The 20,595-nt window shown below is 37.3% G+C and overlaps 1 protein-coding gene across 1 annotated transcript; it reads left to right on the forward strand.

Moving 5' to 3' along the window:
• Nucleotides 1-1,003: 1,003 nt before the first annotated feature.
• Nucleotides 1,004-19,462, forward strand: pmela (premelanosome protein a). Its single transcript, XM_056735627.1, has 15 exons — nucleotides 1,004-1,119; nucleotides 2,504-2,611; nucleotides 4,543-4,689; nucleotides 4,851-4,991; nucleotides 7,505-7,666; nucleotides 8,264-8,584; nucleotides 10,564-11,061; nucleotides 11,156-11,305; nucleotides 12,326-12,422; nucleotides 13,837-14,042; nucleotides 14,249-14,336; nucleotides 14,440-14,559; nucleotides 16,748-16,882; nucleotides 18,144-18,312; nucleotides 19,356-19,462. The coding sequence occupies exons 1-14, from the start codon at nucleotides 1,080-1,082 to the stop codon at nucleotides 18,211-18,213; spliced, it is 2,283 nt and encodes a 760-aa protein (XP_056591605.1). The 5' UTR covers nucleotides 1,004-1,079; the 3' UTR covers nucleotides 18,214-18,312; nucleotides 19,356-19,462.
• The last annotated feature ends 1,133 nt before the right edge of the window (nucleotides 19,463-20,595 follow it).

Below are 20,595 nucleotides of genomic sequence, written 5' to 3' on the forward strand. Positions count from 1 at the left end.
AATGCTACAAAAGTTCAACACATTCCACATCTAGAAAAATATAAAGCATTTTTGAGAATAACAATAAAGGTTTTGTTGCTGCATCCTCACGAAATGAAAAGAGAAACATGAATGTAAGAAGATAAAAAGTAAGAGTAGAGCAATGAAAGAGCATCATTGACAGGGCTGTGCATTTACTCGTTTATCTTGTGACCAGAAAAGCAGCTCAGAGGCCTTTCAGCTGAGAGCTCAGCAGACCCGACAAGCATCATTTACACACATGCCTCCTTTCCCTCACTCATCTTCATACTCATACAAACAATGCACTTTTATTCTCACGGGACCAGTATATAATCACAAGATAAAACAATGCTGAATAACGTATGATTCACATACGCTCTCTGCAAACCAACAACGTCTTGTGGTGTCATTCCAAAAAGGTAAACAATCTCTCTCACGTAACTTCATGGGATCGGTTCAACATTTGTGGAATGATCTGACCGCTGCTAGAAGATCAGCAGATTCTGTAGCCATCTTTAAGAATCAACACCTGACCCATCAGTACTTTTATATCTTTTCTAACCTTTCAAAAAAATAAAATAAAACTTAGCTCTGTACACTGTGGTGGGCTATATGAGACCAGTTTTCTTTTTATTGCACTTATGCTTTTGTTGTCCTTATGTTGTTCCAATTGCTTCCATTGTTTCCCTCATCTGCAAGTCGCTTTGGATAAAAACGTCTGCTAAATGACTAAATGTAATGTAAATTTTACATCATTTGAACGATCCTAATCATGATTTATAAAATTAAATCAAAAACTTGCAACTCAACGTATGCCCATATGAACCAAAACCTTTCGGCCGCTGTTTTGCCAAATAACTGCAGTTTTCATATTTGTTTGATCACATTGTTTGATCTTGTGGAACCATTTTCAAATTGTTTCTTGCAAGTTTACTAGAGGGAGTGAAAGGAACATCCTATTATGTCATGACCTGTGGGTGGGGCTTAATCTCATTTAAAACAGTGCAGGATACCTCAAGGGTCTCTATAGTGAAGCTGAACATTAGGCACGGTGACAATCATTTCTGCAAATATTGATCATGAGGAAGATTGTGATCGCTCTGCTTTTGACACTATCATGTGAGTATTTCTCTCCAACATATGTAAGCAATACACACGATCTTGTATTTAAAAACAACAAGTAATTGTAAAGCATGTTTTTTTAATATTTATCTTTAATTTTATTATATTTTTTATTTACAAATTTGTTTAATCCTTATCTAGAAATCTCTTGCATTATATATAACTCCAATTATAGTTTAAAACAGCATCCTCAAGACTTCATGTCACAGTCTGGTATATGTAGAATTATAATAGAAGTGCTAAAACTTCACTGAAGTTTTTAGTGCAGTTAATGTGAATAGTTACTCACAACTATTAGCAGGCTTGTTGTGGTTCTGAAACTATTAAAACATTTCTGGTAATCAAAATCAAATCAATAAGGACCAAGTCATTTTTGAAAAATGAAAAAAAAGTGTTGCCTTGGCTATTGACTGAAATAAGTCCATAAAATGATCAACTGAAATAAACATTTCTGATAAAAAAATAAAATTACGTCTATAATAAAGAATACATATATAAACTAAACCAAAATAACTACACTGAAAAATTTGCTATTGTTTTCCGAAGCTAAAGCACTTTGACTTTTGAGATTTAAAATAGAAGAGACTGGCATTAACACAGCAACACTGCAAAAAATGACATTCTTCCAAAGCATATTTGTCTTCTTTTTTTGTAAAAATAATTAAAACCTTTTTGCGATACACTTACATAACAATGAAATTGAACTAATATATTTAGTCTTGTTCTAGAAAGAAAATATAAGAAATATGTATGTTTATGTTTAAAACAAAATCGTAAAGTAAATCTACAGTAAGTTGATGGCAAACCTGCTACAAAACTACAGCAAAGTTTTATAGTTTGGTTTGTAACTATAAGGATAATACCTAGTTTAAGATGTCTGTAAAAAAAGACCTCAACATTACATATGCAAATGACAAGGCTTATTATATTGGCTTAAGGGTTCAGAACCACATGCCCATACAAGGCAGAGTAAATGTCAAAGCTCAAGAGGGTTTTACCTCATTCCTGGGATTTTAGTAGTACACTCAGCTGAAAGTCACATGAAAAGGATTGAATGGGATTGGGTAGGTCGTGTGACTCTCACGGCTACATACTTTCTCATCTCTAACATCACAATTACTTAAACTAAACATCCATTGGGATAGAACGGCAGTTTCAATTCTTATTAAAAAAACATAAATTCATTATAAAATTTCATGATATGAACACAATAACAATTTAGTGTGAATATAGAATAATATTTGAGCATTAACACTGTTATGATATTTACATGGTAAACTACAAATGTATTAAAGGTAATTTTATTTTGAAACCATGTTGCCTATTGACATTAAATTTCAAAACTCGGTTGAAAGGATTCTTTCCTTAATATTTTCCACAGTTACTCCTTCTGAATCCAGAAATCGCTTCTCACATTATCGTTCATGGAATTCACACTTGTATCCGGTCTGGAGAGATGGAGATCCAAGATACAGAAATTGTTGGACAGGTATTGTGTGCACACACATGACTATCATACATCTGATGCAACTGCAGGCAATGCAAACGGGGGAGATACACATGTGCTCACGGGTGGCAACCAATCATAAAGTTTATTGTGCATGCCTTTAAGGCAAGGACCAAATGAGTTCTAAACTCACAAACTCACTCCAGAGTAGCTCTCTGGGTCGGTGTGAGCTAGAGCATTTAGCTTTCAGTTTTTATAATTCCTCTTGTTTTGAGAAATTGAGTATACGTATATACAGTATATTTATTATATATATATATATATATATATATATATATATATATATATATATATATATATATATATATATATAGACTTAGATAGTCGATAATAGAAGATAAACTAAACCATTTAACCACTAATCATTTACTCACCCTCTTTTCAACTTTCAAAAGAAAAGATTTTGAATCATGTTGGTAGCCAAACAACGGCAGAACCCATTGACCTGCATTGTATGGTTATCAACAGTACTCAAAATATATTCTTTTGTGTTCTGCAGAAGAAATGTTAATTTTTGGGTGAACTACCACTTTAACCCTATTGAGCTTTTGTGGGATAACACCATAAGGAGAAGTGCCCTTGACAATCCATCCACATCTTGTCATGATTCCACCTCTCCTTGTCATGTATTTCTTGGTCTAGAGGTGGAATCATACAGGATCCTCTGTTTCATGTGGGAGAGAGACGATTTTGGCACCTATTTGCCACCTTACTCTCTCTCGGGTCGGCGTCATCGTTCCTACCCTCCGGTTTTCTAGTTCGTGTTAATTAGTTTATCCCCTGCACCTGTTTCCTCTTGATTTGTCTCCCGTTAAAACATCCTCGTGTTCATTGCCCTGTGCTGGTTCATTGTACGTCTTACCTTGCCTGTATTCTGTTCAGTGTACCTGTAGCGCTATGCTAAGCCGTTGTTCCTGTTTCCTGTTTCCGTGTTTCCTGTTTCCTTGTTTCTTGTTTTCTTGTTTCCTTGTTTCCGTTCCCTCGTCTTAGTAAGAGTTTAAGTTTAGTTTATATCAAGTGTTGTTTAATTCAGTATTGTGTTAGTTAGTCTTGTACCCGTATTCTGTTTGTTTGGTTTTACCCCATCGTGGGTCTTTGTTTTGTTTCTTGTTTTAATAATAAATACCCGTGTTAACCCCTCTACCATCTGTCTGCCTGCAATTGGGTTCTCCTTCAGTCAAACCGTGACACATCTATGGTGAATGCCATGTCTGGACAAAATGACATCTACAATGCCAAGAATAGCTGTCATTGCGGCACACAAATAAATGAAGAGACTTTTCCAAATTTTCTAAACAATTTCTAGATGTATTGTGGTCATTCCAGTCCAGTGTCTGTTCAATTTCACCAGATTCAAACCTCAGGAATGACATAAAGTAATCCAATAGTAATGTGAAGACTGACACCGTCACAAGACACATGAACACTGTGATTAGAAATCCAGGTTATCAAATAAAAATAATTTTAGAACTTTTCCTAAATACATGTAGAAATCAGACTGTTGTGTTGCTTAAAAGTGAATATGAACTTGTTTTCTATTCAGTATTTAAGGTCTGAAAAAATACATAGTATCTTTTCTGTTCTTTTCACCCGTTTCTCCCATTTTCATTTTCTGCAAATAAAATCAGGATTTTTATTTGATATTTGGGAGAAATATTATTAGTTGTTCACAGAATGAAACAAAAAGGATCAGTTTATAGAAGCAAATACCTATAAAAAGTGAAATCAGAAACACTGAAATGGTGGTTTAAAATGATCTCCTAATTTTGTCTGCAGCTGAATAGACACACATACACACAACATAGACTCGAATCTTTTACAAGGCTTAATATATTTTCCAGTTTCTGTGATTCAATTTTTGTAAAAGACATGCAAGAGATGCTACAAATTGTTTCTTTAACTATGTGCCATAGGTGGGGAAGTGACATTTAAGCTGAGAAGTGATTCTCCCACATTGACAGGAGCACAAACTACCTTCAACATTGATGTTCAGTTCCCTCAAAATCAGACGGTACTCCCTGATGGACAAGTGGTGTGGGCTAGAAACTGTACTATTAATGGTTAGTTATCCAATAAATTCTGTAATGCATTTACAAATCATGTCAATGCTTTATTCTTTGTCACCGCCGATTTATACTGAAGAACAGATGGTGGCATTTAATTGTTTTCATGCATGGAATAATATACAGTATATGAGTGCTAAGATTTCTTTTTCTTTTAGGAACAGCATACACTGTGGGTCAGGCTGTATACCCTGAGCCCAACGTCCCTCAAGAATGGACGGGTGTCTTTCCTGATGGAACACCCTTCACAAAGATTTCCAGCCAAAAGCCCAGATTCATTTACGTGTGGAAGACATGGGGTAAGAATGGGTTTAAATCTGCAGTATATTACAAATGTAAAAACATTTTTACTTGTTTTCAAGTAAAAATGTCTAAACATTCTTGAATCAAGAAGCATTTTCTTGATGAGCATACTGACTTAAGAAAATATGTCTTCTTTTTAGTAAAAGTATATGAAATTTCAGTGAATTTGTGCTTAAAACAAGCAAAAAATCTTGAATTGAGTGACAAAAAAAAGGGCAACCTTAATTCAAGATTATTTTGTTTAGCCCTTTGGCAGATTTTTTTGCTTGTTTTAAGCACTAATTCACTGAAATTGAATTGAATATTTTTTCCCCAAAAACAAGACTTATTTTCTTAGGTCATGTTGTTCATCGAGAAACTGTATCTTGATTCAAGAATTTGTAGACATTTTAACTGGAAAACAAGGAAAAAGACTAAGTTAGAAAGTCATTTTTTGCAGTGAATACCCTAAAATGTTTGAGTAGAATTTCATCATTTTTACATTGGTTTTTGAAATATTCAATTCAAGTTTATTTATATAGCGCTTTTCACAATGTGTATTGTTTCAAAGCAGCTTTACAGGGGAAACAGGAAAAACAGAAAAGTTAAAACACAGCACAGTGCATGGTGTTTATACAACGAGCAAGATCATTCTAATAAATAATATCTAATTTCTAATTAGATAAATAAATGAATGAATGCAGTATCCACATTACTTAATCAAAAACATTCACAATCATGCTTCTGTATCACTGTAATAAGTTTATTTGAATTTTTGACTAAAAGCTCTAAAGTTGTATCGACTACAACCAAAATGTTCCCCATGAATTCAGTAGTCAAGGCAAAAAATATGGTTATCTCTGGTTGAAATACTGATTAGATTGTTTTGAGAAATTGACTTGTTTCCTTACCACTTGTCTGATATACACAACAATTCAAATTTAATAGGCTTGTAATTTGTCTAAATGTTTTCTGTGACTGAATTTGACTGATACATATAGATCTGGGATGTGTCTATTTGATATCCATTTTTACTTCAGCAAAAAAAGTTTTTGCTCATCTGCAATACTTCTCTGAGCCAGACCCGGACTGTTCATCGGGGAACCGGGGCGATTCCCAGTGGCCTATCGGCTCATTTGGCCTGCTGCCAGTCAGCTGTGTCTTTTTTACAGACAAATGTCGATAGCATGTTATTGTAGCGCAAACGTACGTTGCTCGCATGGTGATTTCTTTAGCTCTCTGCTTATGCTCAGGGAATCTAAGGGCACGTGTCCAGTTCTGTGCGTGAGCAAAAGAAATCCGCTTGCGTGCAGAGAGGTTCGTGCTCACACATCAATATTGACGTACTTTCGTGCTAAAATAACGTGCTCTTGACATTTGTAAGTAAAGCACACCATAAAAGACTGACAATTAATTGTGCAGTAAAAACGAGTTTTTGCGATGCTATTTTGTGAAGAAGGAGCGGTAACATTAAAAAACGCTATTATTTGCTTGCAATATTTAGGCTAGATTTTAACTTATCTGCCATCAAATGACTGAAAGATCAAGCTTTACCAATAAATCTGTCTCCCTCCATATCAAACACCCCAAGGTTGTAGCGAAACACTGTGCAAACGAGTTTCGTTTAGGCGCACTGCCCGCTCACGGACCTCATAAACAACAGCACATATGATGTAAAGTTCACTGTGCAGTGAAATCAGAGTTTTTTTTGCGAAAATTAAACAGAAGTCAGTGATTGTCAGTGATGGGGAATGTTCTTCTAATAGGCATCTATTTATTTTACATACACAATTTGCATAAAGGGCTATAATAAACAATAATTATTTTGGGTTTAATCTTGCAGTCTTCTGTAATGAATGTCGGTTTTATATATTTATAACACCATAAATAATTTAAATCCTGCATTACTGAAGTAATATATTGCAGAGTTTGTTGAAAGTCAACAAACAGCAATATGAAAGACTTGATTGCATGATAATAGACTAATTTTAAAAAAGCAGGGTCATTTCATAAATTATCTTTTTATCTTTTTCTAATACATGGAGACCTACAAACATTAGTTTTGTGTTGTTTAAAACTAAATATGAATTTGATTTGTTTTTTTGCGATATTTCAGTTTTATCCAGTTCTTTTTCGGCAAATAAATGCACATAAAAACTCAGAAACTGAAATCTCAAACTAAACTATAAGGGTTTAAATTATTTCTTCCTTTTTTTCTGATTGGGGTATATGCCCACCTAGGATACCTGCTAGCCCACCCTTCTGAACCTGGCAAGAACCGGCCCTGATTGATAAAGTATTGTGTGATGATTACAAAGCATTCTACATTTAATAAAAAGTTGATTTGTGGTTTATGGCCTGGATGAGTGTGGGATATCCCGGCCTGAATTTGTTTCCCAGCCCGGCCCTGATCTGAGCTGTCTTCTGTCAGATGTCATGTAGACATATAGAACTAATTCAGCTTTTAAAAGAGATACAGTACCATCTGTGATTTTGCTGTCTGTGATGGGTTGCTGTATTTCTCTTGCAGGTAAATATTGGCAGGTAGCTGATGGTCCTTCCTCTCTAATAACCATTGACACAAACAGAGAGCCTGTTGGCTCTTATACTATGGAGGTAGTCATTTATCATTGTCGGGGGAAGAACAAGTTCATTCCTCTTGGTTATGCATCTGTCCAGTTCTCCATTACGGGTAAGTAATTAATAACCAACTTGAGAAAGTTTAGCTAAAGAGGAAACATCTAGTCATTATGTAATCACCCTGGTAGGGGTGTCCAAAGTTGGTCCCCGAGGGCTGGTGTCCTGCAAAGTTTAGCTTCAACCCTAGTTAAACACACCTGAACAGCTAATCAAGGTTTCACAAAGCAGACTAGAAACTTCCATGTGTACTCTTGTTAAAGCGCACAGAGACAGATGGCACAATTCAGGATTTCATCAAATTATTGATTAGTTTGCTTTTCCATTTTTTATGCCTTCCAAGTTCTTACTTTGAATGAAATTTGATTTTAAGAAAAATCCTTATATACAATGGTTTTTTAGCATCGTTTTGAAACTTGAGAAGGCAAAATACTTTGCCATTGTAGGGACATTTTTTCTTTCAACCTAGTCTGCAAAGAGCAAAGAAAGCCTTAGGGGATTAACGACATGAGGGTGACTACATCTTAATTTAGGGTACACAGTCCCTTTAAGCCCAGGCTGAAATGAACTGGTCACATGCACAATTAATCGGGGACAAGCACATTTTGTCCTTTAGTAAGTCTAGTAACCAGATGTCATTTTCTACCTTTAGATCAGATACCATTTGCAGTGACATTGTCCCAGGTTGGTGATATCACACAGGGTGACCAAAGCTTTATCCAGAATACGGCTGTGTCATTTAGCATCAACCTGCATGACCCCACCCTTTACCTCAGTGGGTCAGACATCACCTTCAACTGGGACTTCGGGGACAATAGCGGTACTCTTATATCCCGGGATCCTATAGTCACCCACACATACCTTACATCTGGATCCTTCAGGCCACAGGTACTTCTTATGGCAGCCATCTTATCTAACTGTACACCCAACCCAACCTCAGCAGTCATCACTGTTACACCTGCTCCAGACACAGGTAATTATTGTCACAAAAGTTTAAGTACCCAATATGAAGAAATCCCCAAATAAAATTGTAGTGTTGTTCTCGACCTTAATAACTACATAGATGAGCAACAGAAATACTATACCACAACAGCATTTAATGCTACAGTAGGGAAGAGTTGAGTAAGATGAGCCAGTGGCCAAGCTGATCCACCCAATGTAGGCTATCTCAGCTACTAAACACTTATGTTGCCATTTGACCATACATTCTGGAATCACACATTCTTTCTGCCAGAATTTGAAAGGTGAAGCACATGAGAGAATTGAACCGCATCAATTTACTTTCAAAGCTGTTTTTGGCTTTTCAAAGCAATGTAAATAATTTGAATAAATATTAGCCTGAATTTGTAATCTAGCAAGTTTTTTTTTGCATAATAGCAGCTATGGGCCGAAGTAAGCCATATGCTTGAGCCGGTGTCGACACTTAAGTTAACTTAAATTTCTACATTTTAAACCGGTATAATATGACATAACTGTTAAGTTTATCATGTTTGCTTTAGTATACTGAGTTTATGGACAGTGTACACCAAAGTACACCAAATATTCTCTAAATTTGGTTGTAAGAAAAGCGCTATTAGTGTTTGTAAGGGAAAATAATTATTAAATGACATTTTTAGAAGGCAAATCTTTAAAAAACCTGGTTTTGATTCCATCAGTTTATCCCCATATGTTCAATTTACCCACTGACTCAACTTATCTTTATCATGCGGCAAAGTGAGCCACATTTTTAAAAGCATGTGTGACCCTGGATCACAAAAGAAGTCTTAAGTAGGTCGGAAACATTTTCAGTAAAATATAAAAATACATTGTATGGGTCAAAATTATACATTTTTCTTTAATGCCATAAATCATTAGGATATTAAGTAAAGATCATGTTCCATAAGGTTATTTTGTAAATTTCCTACCTTAAATATATAAAAACTTTATTTTTGTGAGTGGATGTCCTGCCACAGTGCCCCTCATTAACAACTTCGAAGGCAATTTTCTCAATATTTAGATTTTTTTGGACTGTCAGATTCCTGAGTTTTAAATGGTTGTATCTCAGCCAGACATTGTCCTATTCTAACAACTCAATAGAAAGCTTCATTATTCAGCCTTCATATTATGTAAAAATCTAAATTTCGAAAAATTGACTCATAAGACTGATTTTGTAGTCCTGGGTCACATATGTCATAGATGTGTTGTGATAATTTAGATCTATAGGAAACATTCTGAAATAAGATACTTAAATACTTTTATTGCTTGTGTCTCATTTTATTTTATATCTCTTTTTTTTTTTTTTTTTTTTTGTCTTACCAAAGAACCTCAGGAAACATCCCATTTTACAGACTCGCCACCAAACACTGCACCACAATTCAAGTAGTTGAAACGTGTATAATCTTGACATAGGTACAAAATGACCATAAAAAAGATCATAGTTTAACTAACTGTCGTCCGGCCACATGTTGTGCGTCCCTGAAAGTTGACTGTACAGCCAGCAAGTCAACAGTCCAGCGATCACAGAGTGCATGAATTCAGGAATGTTTGGAAAGCATTGGAGACGGACAGAACATGCTCCACTCGAACCAGAAACTCTACTTTGTTAGAGGATACCAAGAAACAACTACATATATCGTCTGTAGCAGAATTTTCCCCCATCCTGTATGCTTGAGATAGATTTTGGCATAAATGACCACGAGGAAAGAGTTCAAGTGGAGGTGATGGTGGTAGTGGAGATCAAAGGACAATCATTTTACTAGCACATCTTCATTTTATGAACTTGCTTTATATACTTTACTTGAAGAATGCCTTTTAAATTGTTTATTAAAATAGTTGTCAGAATACTTTACCAACCTTGTCAATAGTGACAGGTCTAACTTCTTATCATTATGAAGGGCTCTCAGACCATAACGCGCTTTCAATAGGTTTTGCTTCCAGACAGATGTTCGAACATGATCTCTGATTTCTTCCCAGGGGATCTGCAAGCCTCGTCCATTTTGCCGGATGAAGCTGATGCTGTGTCTGTTGAATCTGTAGTCATGGTAGAACAAGCAGCTGATGAAGTCACTGTAGCAAGTAATGAGCTGGCGGTGGCAGCCGGCACAGAAGCAGAAGTGAATGCTGTTGGTGCTCAGGAGGAGGAGCCAACAGTTGCTGCAGTCGCAGCTGAAGCTGCTGCTCCACTCATCACAGCTGAACCTGTGACAGAATTCAGTGTTTCTGAGGCTTCCACCTTAGTTTCAGCTGCCGAGGGAGATGAGGTTATAATCAATCTGAGTGCAACTCTTCTCCCAGAATCCCCCGCTGCTGCTACTGCTGCTACTGTTGCTGCCGCCGCTGTGATGGAGACCATGACACCTGTGAACGTTCTTAGCACTGATGCTGTAATGTCACTAATTCCTGCTGCAGATTTCACAGACATCATCAGCGAAGCTACCGCTGAAACCAATGAAGCGACTCAAGCCACTGACAGTAAAGCAACTTCATTTAGACCTCCAGAGCTTGATAAATGCTTGGAATGAATTAATGAACGGTGGAATACCTGACATTTTTTCATGTGTTTTAGGTCGTGTATCCGAAGCCACTGTAAGTGAGACAGTCACTGATCCCACACAGGCCGCGCTAGTCATTGCAAAGCGTCAGGCACCAGAATTCGCAGAAGACACATGTTTAATTTATCGCTACGGCTCTTTCTCCACAACTATTGATGTTGTCCGTAAGTATTTCAATCTCACTGATGCTTGAAACGTCTGAATAGGAATTACTTTTAATTTGTGTTAAAACTCTGTGATAAAGCTGAATAAATAAACACAAACTCAAATAATTCTTTCATGCATATTATATTCTTAGACACAGCCATTAATGATTTTTTGAATACAGACAGAAATTGAGCTACTCTTGAAAAAAATGGTGCTTCAAAATGATCTTTGATGCCATAGAAGAACCTTCTGGTTACATAAAGGACCTTTAACATCTGAAGAACCTTTCTGTTTAAAAAAAGGTTCTTTGTGGTGAAAAAAAGTTCTTCAGATTATAAAAAGTAAGAAAGAGATGGTTCTTTCAGAACCTTTGACTGAATGGTTCTGTTTGGAACAAAAAATGGAACGGTTATACTTTATTTTACAGTACGTGTACCTACAGTGTACATACAGTAAATGACCCAGTTCTTTCTTAGGGTAGTACATAGTGACAAGATGGGATAAGGTTTACTACCTAGTTATGACCCAGTAATAATGTTTACTATAACAGGTACACAGTATGTACATGGGAAACAGGACTGTAAAATAAAGTGCAACCAATGACTCTTCTATGGCATCGCACCTTTATTTTGAAGAGTGTACAAACCATTAGAATAACAAATATGTTATCATAAGTGAAAAACAATCTGTTTGCTCAGCTCAAACTGATTTTGCCAAGTAAGAGATGTCCCTGGGACAACATCTTGCTGACAAAACCTATACCCCCCTAACCCCACAGTTACCCGGAAATCAGAGGGAAATGAAACGTGAATAACTTTAGTGTACAAGCCCCAAAGCATAGTTGAAAGCTTAAACTTCACATGAACTGTAAACTCAAATCTGATTGGTTGATTAAAATGTTGTTCCAGAGACATCTCTCGCTTGGCAAAATCAGGAGAGTCATTGATAGTCCCTTTGCTTTGTGTAGAATACTGCCCGAGATTTCATTCATGACTATTTAACGTAACAAATGGCATATGTTTCTTTCTCTCATTCAGAGAGAATAGAGAGCGTTGAGATTGTGGAGGTGAATAATGTGGTCACCACCGAGTTGGAGCAGAATGCTGTGGATCTCACAGTCACATGTCAAGGAAGGTAAATATTCACATTCAAGAATGTGCCTGAACGTTTGCTTTATCCGACAACACCGATATCATCTTATACTGTATACAGCAGGGCTATTCAATTAAAGTTCCAAGAGGTCTGGTCTTCATAATTTCTTCCAAACAGAGGTCCGGAAAATATGTTTTTTGAAAATAAAAATGTAGTCAATTTAGTCCAGTTGGATATAGGCTACTGTATAAAAGATATGATTTTTTTATCACGCCATTTATATATATTTTGATATCAACCGTTTGTATGTATTGTAGGCTCTGTAGCTTTATGGGAATGCCCTCTTAATAGAAGTCTGATAATTCATATTTTCTAAATAAATAAAAGACTGACAACATACAAACAGCATACGTAATGTAACAATTAAAATGTTCTCATCATAAACAGAAAACAAAGTTACTTCCTAAATTAGCCTTTCCATATTAGAACTACTTCTATCTTTAAATCATTTCCCAATTAGACCGTTGTTCATCACAAAATGTGACCCTGCTTTTGAAAACCCAGCAATTTTTTTTTTTACAGTTTTCTACATAAAATCATACAGAATATTCTTTGAAAATTTAACAACAATAACTTAAAAATTAACTGCATAATGCCGGTTTAAAGATTGAAAATAATGCTTGAAATTAATAGTTGATGCTTGTTATCTAATAATTCATTAGATTATGAGTCTTTAGCCTGGGTTTTCACAGGGTCACAAATGATTACATGGTGATCAATAATGCTGAAGCTAAATGTAAATAAAAACGTCATGGTTCATAAAAGGTTGAAGACCTATAACAAACAGTAGGTAAACAGACTGACAGATACAAATAATTTAATATTGCTGCATTTTGTTTACTGTTGTGTGTCCGGGAGAAGCAGCGCGCACAGAGCGGAAAGGGTTCAAATGAAGCGTGTTTGGCATTAGTTAAAGTGATTAGTGGCAAAATATAAATTTCATAAATGTTCCTGAGAGCGCGTGTGATGTGATCCTCCATTGTGTAGACATGCGGCTCAATTTAAACAACCAAAATATTCAAATGGTTTAAATGGTTTATCAGCCTATGTCTTGTGGTCTGGATGAAACAAGCAAAGGTCCGGATCCGGTCCGCCTATTGAGGATGACTGGTATACAGCCTCTGCTTCACTTGTCAGACACAACTATGAACAAACAATCTCAGTGCAGTGGACTAAAAGGAGTTCCGTTCATTGTTTTGTAATTCGAGATTGTTTCTGTAGCACCGTTTTACAGTTTCTATTATTGTAATGGAGCTTCAATCAGACAGTTAAAATAATATATATTGTATGTATTGTATTGTATTACATGGATGTCTTGCGGAATCACACCATCTGCATTGATTCACTGTTCGAAGATGATTTAATATTATACAAAGTGTATTTTATTTCTCTGCAGTCTACCCAATCAAGTGTGCACTGTGGTGTCTGACGCCGACTGCATCAGCCCTGTACAGACAATATGTACTGCTGTGACTCCAACACCTGAGTGTCAGATGGTGTTACGGCAGTTTTTTAATGACTCTGGCACCTTCTGTATTAATGTATCTCTGACCAATGATGTCAGCCTGGCTGTAACTAGTGCAAAGGTCAGCGTAAATGTAGGTGAGTAACCCAGTTCTGAAGTATGGTGTCTCGATGTCAATTATCATAACCAAAAGATTTGTAAGATATTATTGTGACGTCTGTTGATTTATTTTTTAAATAGTGCTATCAAGTCATCCTTAATTATTTTGTGTTGTCTAGCATGCAGCCCAAAATACAAATGTAGGAAGCCTGAAATCAAACCTTTACTTCTTTTGTGACTGTAGGCACAAGCTCATCAAGACAGACTGCTGGAGCGGCCCTGGGGCTTCTGCTGTTTATTTGTGCTGTGGGGGCAGTTGCTTTCACATACAAGTAAGATAAATACCAATACACTTATACTCAACATTTGTTTATTTCTACTGAATAATTCTCAATGACCTTTAATAATATACGGTATCATAAATATATTCTACAGGCGGTCAGTGAGAGCATATTACAGGAGCGGCAACAAGAGCTCAGTGTCTTTAATGCTGTGGAATCTTGTGAGCAGACCGTCCGTCGGAGAGAGCCGTCCGCTGCTTCATGGACGAGTGGTGTAAGAATAAAATATGAGAACATGAAAAAAGTCTCACATACTGTATTACATTCTTCATATTATTTAAATGGAGTATTATTTGTGAAACATTTATTTTAGTCTTAAACTTGTCTTAAACCCTGTACGGGAAACCACCCCTGGTGTATATGTTGTGTATTTTTGTTGCTTGTTCTCTCAGTGGCTGTGATTTCTGTGAGTTGTAATATTCTGCTTATAACTGTTTAATAATACTGAATTATATTAAAATACTACTGTATGGCTTTGAGAGGTTGTATGATGGAACTGCATAAGCAACTCATTTTACCAAATGAAAATTAATAAAATCCAAACTCCTTCTATTTACTTAATGCATGTCCTTGATCTTTTTGTGAATGATAAGGGTCCGAGCAGAGCCCTATTCTCGTTGAGTTATTTCTCTCAAAAGTGGCAATCTGTACATTTTTTAAACAAAAATGAACTTAAACCAAACCAATTATTGAGGACGTACATGAATGAACAGCTTTTAAAACTTTGTCATTACCCTTGCTGGATTCACCACGGAAAGCTTGTAATAATTGTTTGTAATATTCCTTGTCGGGTAGTGTTTCTCTGGAAATCCTTATTTAGTGTCTTTCGTCTATACGTCATTTTGTTACATTCGTGAACGGAACAAAGAGGATCCATCTGCTAGCCCCCCTGTGGATGCTGCGGCTGACGGGTAGCATTGTATACAGAAATAATTTTTTGGAAACTTACTATTATTTATAGCGACGTTAACTACTTTCACTTTTAATCGGCAAGCAGTGTTGACATCTGGGGTTTCGTGAGTTGTGAAAACCAAGAAAGTACGAACTGATGAGTTTACAAAGAAAAAGGGAATGTGATAGGATTTAGAATTAGAAACAATAATTAGTATTACAAATCTAGACTAGATCATTTTAATGCACTGTTAGGTTGTTGCCCTGCTGGCTTAATACAAAAACTCCAACTGGTCCAAAACGCAGCAGCTGAAGTTCTTAGACATGCAAAAAAAATATGAGCATAAAATAGCCCGGTTCATTCAACCTTGCACTGGTTACCTATAAAGCATCGCATTACCTTTAAGATCTTGCTTATTACCTATAAAGCCCTACATGGTATTACAGTTCCTCACGTGCATTACGCTCTCAGGCATCCTGTCAGTTGGTAATACCTAGAATTTCAAAATCAAGTCCAGGTGCTAGATCCTTTTCCTATCTAGTGCCTTAAATTTGGAATAGTCTTCCCTGCACTGTCCGGGAGGCAGACACACTCTGTCAGTTTAAATCTAGACTAAAAACACATCTTTTTAATCTGATACTAAACTGATAAAATCCAACTATGAGATATGGCTTGTAGATCTTATAGATCTAAACTTTGAGTCCAGTTTCACTAGATCTCTCTCCGTCAGGAACAAATTACACCTGGAGATATCAACTCCGTTGTGAGTCAATCCTTTAACCCAAACAACAGGGAGATATAGAGCTGAAAGGAAGAACAGCAGGCAGGAGATGAAGTGATGGTAAATAGACAGACAAATGATTTATTGAATAATCTTAGTTGTGCGTTGATGCTCAGTCAAGCTCTGCCAAACTTTGTCTGACTAGAAACAGATTCAATATGTGTTTTTAACCATTCAAGATTACAGTATCAAAACATTGTCTCATGACATTATTATGAACCTTGAGATGGAGACCAACGGATACTCATATCAGCATAAGACACAATACAACTCCCAATGAGGTTAAACAACAGGAAAGTAAGGAGCAAATAATATGAATAGAAGCGAATAATAAAATAAAGGAATGAATACATATGATGAATATTGTAATAAATGGGATAAATGAAATAGAATAATAAAATGAAATAAACAAGAAACAAGTGTATGTTTCTATCCAGATATATCAATACACTACACTTCCATAATATAAATCCTCTGATGGTTTAGGCTGGATTAGTTAGATCAACCGGAACCAGAAACACTTCCAACAACAACTGATGATAAATACCATGCACTGTGCTGTGTTTTAACTTTTCTGTTTTCCTGTTTGCCCCTGTAAAGCTGCTTTGAAACAATACACATTGTGAAAAGCGCTATATAAATAAACTTGAATTTAATCGATGTACATGTTGCATCAAAGAGTGAAAAATAATTATCTTCTCTCAGCCAGTCTTGTCTCATTGTTCCAAGGTTACCACAGCGAGCAGGATTCAGTTCATGTCTAGACCTGATGGAAGAGCGGAGAATGGGAATCGGCGACCTGACACTGTCATGGCAGACATGGGGAGACTTAAGTTCGGGGCAAAAACAAGGCTTTATTGACAGGTAAACAACTCCACCACAGTCCGGTAAATAACACACCACAGACGACCCCCTGCGGGCCACGGGGAAGAATCTGTAGAGAACTGGGTCCGGGGAGGCAGCTTGACCCGGAGCTCGCTCTGCGAGAGAATCTGTAGAGAACTGTTTCCGGGGAGGAAGCTCGACCGGGAGTTCGCTAGGCGAGAGAATCTGTAGTGCCTGGTAACGGGTGGAATCCAGGAGCAATGGTGGAGCCTGGTGAAGCAGGAGATCGCAGTCCGGAACGCCAACGGGATCTGTTGTAGGTGTAGCGGGAAATGTTACATGGCAGGGCAGCAAGAAAAACAGAGAACTAGGATAGTTGTCTCAAAGAGCTAAGGCTAGGACGTGACAAGGCTAAGGCTAAGGCTAAGGACGTCTAGTACACGCTAGATCGTAGGCAGTCTGAGCTGGCAAAAACATGCAACGGTCAGACAAGGAACGAGGGAAAACAGAGGGGTTATAAAGGTAATTCTAAGGGGAGGTAATAGAAGGCAGGTGAATGTGATAATAACAAACAAGTCACCGGTGAGGGGAAAGCCCTGACGGAGAAAACGCGAGGGCGTGGTAAATGACGTAGACACCGACCGTGTGCTAGCCGCTAAACACGGATCGCACGTGCTCGACAAAACAAACATAACACCTCCCACGCCAGACAACACAAAGAGAAGAACGGGATCATGACAGACACGACTTCACTGCAAAATTATAAGTGCTATAAGATTATTAATGATAATCTTAAATCTATAATTTACTTTATTAGTAAGGTAATTAGTATTAGTAGTAAGTTTATTTTTTTTTAATAATAAATAAATTTGATTATTTGTTTATTACTTTTTGTGCAAGCACTGTCGAGCTTGTGCAGAGGCATCAGCTTTTGCCTGAGGGGAACTGGAATCCCCTGGTTGGGACTGGCTTCTCCTGATTTTTTTTCTCGATTGGAGTTTTGGGTTCCTCGCCACCATTTGCATACTGTTTTGAACTATTTGCCTGGCCAGGGGGCTGCTTTAGAATTAGAATTTTAAAGTTTTACATAATTAATATTGCATATAGGAATTTATAGTCTGTTTAATATTTGACCTGTGTTTCTCTCTCCTTTATCTTTAATGTGTGCTTTCACTTTGCCTGCATGTCGGTGTGTCCCTCCGTGTGTCTATGTCTATGTGTGTTAGTATGTGTGCATATTGTGTGTGGTATGCGGGTATGTTCTATCTTCTGTGTTTTCACCTTTTTCTTGTTTTTACAGGTCTTTAATTGATTTGCTAATAGTCAATATGTCTCATGTACATCTGCTTTGTAACAATGAAAAGAGTTGAGTAATATTGGCGAGGAATTTCAAAGGTGGTGCGAACTCCGTGATCCGAAAGGATGTAAAATGGATGCAGACATGCCTTTATTCTTTCTGAATATATCAGGTAAGACATTTCAATATTTCAATAGACAGCACAAAAAAAGTAGCGCACAGACGGGTACAGTTTAATCGGTTGTTCTTTCTCTCTTTGTAATGTTCATTATGATAAATGTAACTTAAGCCCTATTTGCACAGGATAAGTATTATCTGGGGATCTGCTGTGATCTAGAAATGACCTCCCCACATCTGTATTTCATTTGGCGCACTCGCACGGTATAAGTGAAGCCTGTGATTTTTCTTAAAATGAGTAATTCTTTTCCGAGAAATGATGAAAAGGCTTTGCGTATAATTTATGTTAATATTGAATCGTGTAAAACGACATATGACCATACCTGTCAGCATTTGGCAGGAATGAATTTGACCCAGCACCCGAAATAATATCAAAATATATTAAAAACATAAACACAGCCTCCGTTTGCTCTAATTGGGTCTGTTTATGTTCTTACAGTTGTGTTCAAAATTATTCAACCCCCACTTAAATTGATTGTTTTGGTCGGTTTGACATTGATTATGATCATTCAGTCATCCTACTTACAATTAAATCAAAGAGTCACGTGTAGGTCAGACAAATATAACATAACATTTATAATGAAATAACCACAAATGTCTTTTCTGAGCTCACATCATTATCAGTTGTATTCAACCCCCAAGGGGAGCTAGGGATGTTTTTGTAACAGTAAGGCTACTTCCTGTTTGCTGAGAGAGCGTGGTTTGAGACAGAGCTCCGTTAAACTTTTTCTAAATATATCATTAATTCCTGTTATTTCTTAATATTTATGTTCTAAATTGATAACTCACAGAGGGTTAAACCTATCCTTAAGTGTATCACATACCAAATATCGTCATATAACGCACAGATAAATTTGTTTTGTACGACCATTCGCTATTAGCACTCAGGCTGTTAGCATTCCCACTCTTTAGTCTCTGAATATTGCCTCTACTGCTTAACTCACTGTTCTCATAATGACATCACTAATGGCTAATGATTCAGATATGTGTTTAACGTTACCTTTGAGTGCAGATGATGAATCTTTCTTCGCACTTCAGTCAGAACTGGAAGCATTGGAGAAGCAGATCCACGATCTACTCGAGAGGCAAACACGTCTGCGAGAATGTAAAACAGCGCTGGAAACATCCCGGGCTGACGCTCGCAAAGCTGCGGTAAGTGTTTGACGTGATTGTAATACTCCTATCACTTCTACTCCACGTGTTTCTATGCACAGATCCCAGGCTTCAAGAGCACGACTAGCCGAAATGAACTTCACTCCTGCACCTGCACACACACTGCGAGAGGCGAAATCCAGGACCGGAGCGATGAACTCTCCCCCACCGCCGCCACCGGTCTTCGAGATTTCTACGAGAAATCGCTATGCAGCCCTCTGCGAGACGAAATCCAACGCTGTGGTCATCGGAGACTCAATCGTCCGGAACGTACGCGCCTCCTTCAATGAAGGTAAGGTGCGCACTCACTGTTTTCCTGGCGCCCGTGTTCTCGATGTCTCTTCGCAGGTAACTGCGATTCTGAAGGAGGATGCAAGAGTGGGAGCCGTAGTTCTGCACGCGGGGGCGAATGATGTGAGAATGCGGCAGTCGGAGATCCTGAAGAGGGATTTCAGGAGCCTGGTCGATACTGTTCGCAACGCATCGCCCACGGCGAGGATCATCGTATCAGGGCCGCTTCCTACTTACCGACGAGGGAACGAAAAGTTCAGTAGACTATTCACGCTTAATAATTGGTTAAAGTCATGGTGTATTGAACAGAAGCTGCTCTTTGTAAATAATTTTGATCTGTTCTGGGAGCGACCAAGGCTCTTCCGCCCCGACGGGCTGCACCCCAGGAGCATTGGAGCGGAAATTCTGTCTGACAACATCTCAAAGACGCTACGCACCATTTGATGCGTAACTGCTTTCAAATGCATAGAGACTGTGTCTGTCCCCCGAATAATACAACCAAATAATAATTTATTTAAAAGTATGAGAAAAAATCTTATCATGATTAAACCAGAAGACAATATATTTAATGACCAAAACCAACGCCTAAGGTTTGGGCTACTTAATATTAGATCACTAAATCCAAAGGCAGTTATTGTAAATGAAATGATCACAGACAACAGTTTTGATATACTATACCTTACTGAAACCTGGCTTAAGCCATTTCGGTCTAAATGAGTCTACTCCACCAAGTTACGGTTATAATTATGAGCCACGTCCGGTTGGTTGAGGTGGTGGTGTCGCAACAATCTTTAGAGACTTTCTCACCGTAAGTCAGAGAACAATGCATACATTT

Source organism: Triplophysa dalaica, chromosome 21, assembly GCF_015846415.1.
Source record: "Triplophysa dalaica isolate WHDGS20190420 chromosome 21, ASM1584641v1, whole genome shotgun sequence".
Classification (NCBI taxonomy): domain Eukaryota; kingdom Metazoa; phylum Chordata; class Actinopteri; order Cypriniformes; family Nemacheilidae; genus Triplophysa; species Triplophysa dalaica.

Coding starts and splice junctions, on each gene's coding strand:
- pmela (XM_056735627.1), top strand. CDS start 1,080: ATGAGGAAGATTGTGATCGCTCTGCTTTTGACACTATCAT. Junction 8,585..10,563: donor TACACCTGCTCCAGACACAG/GTAATTATTGTC, acceptor ATTTCTTCCCAG/GGGATCTGCAAGCCTCGTCC. Junction 14,560..16,747: donor CTGCTTCATGGACGAGTGGT/GTAAGAATAAAA, acceptor CATTGTTCCAAG/GTTACCACAGCGAGCAGGAT.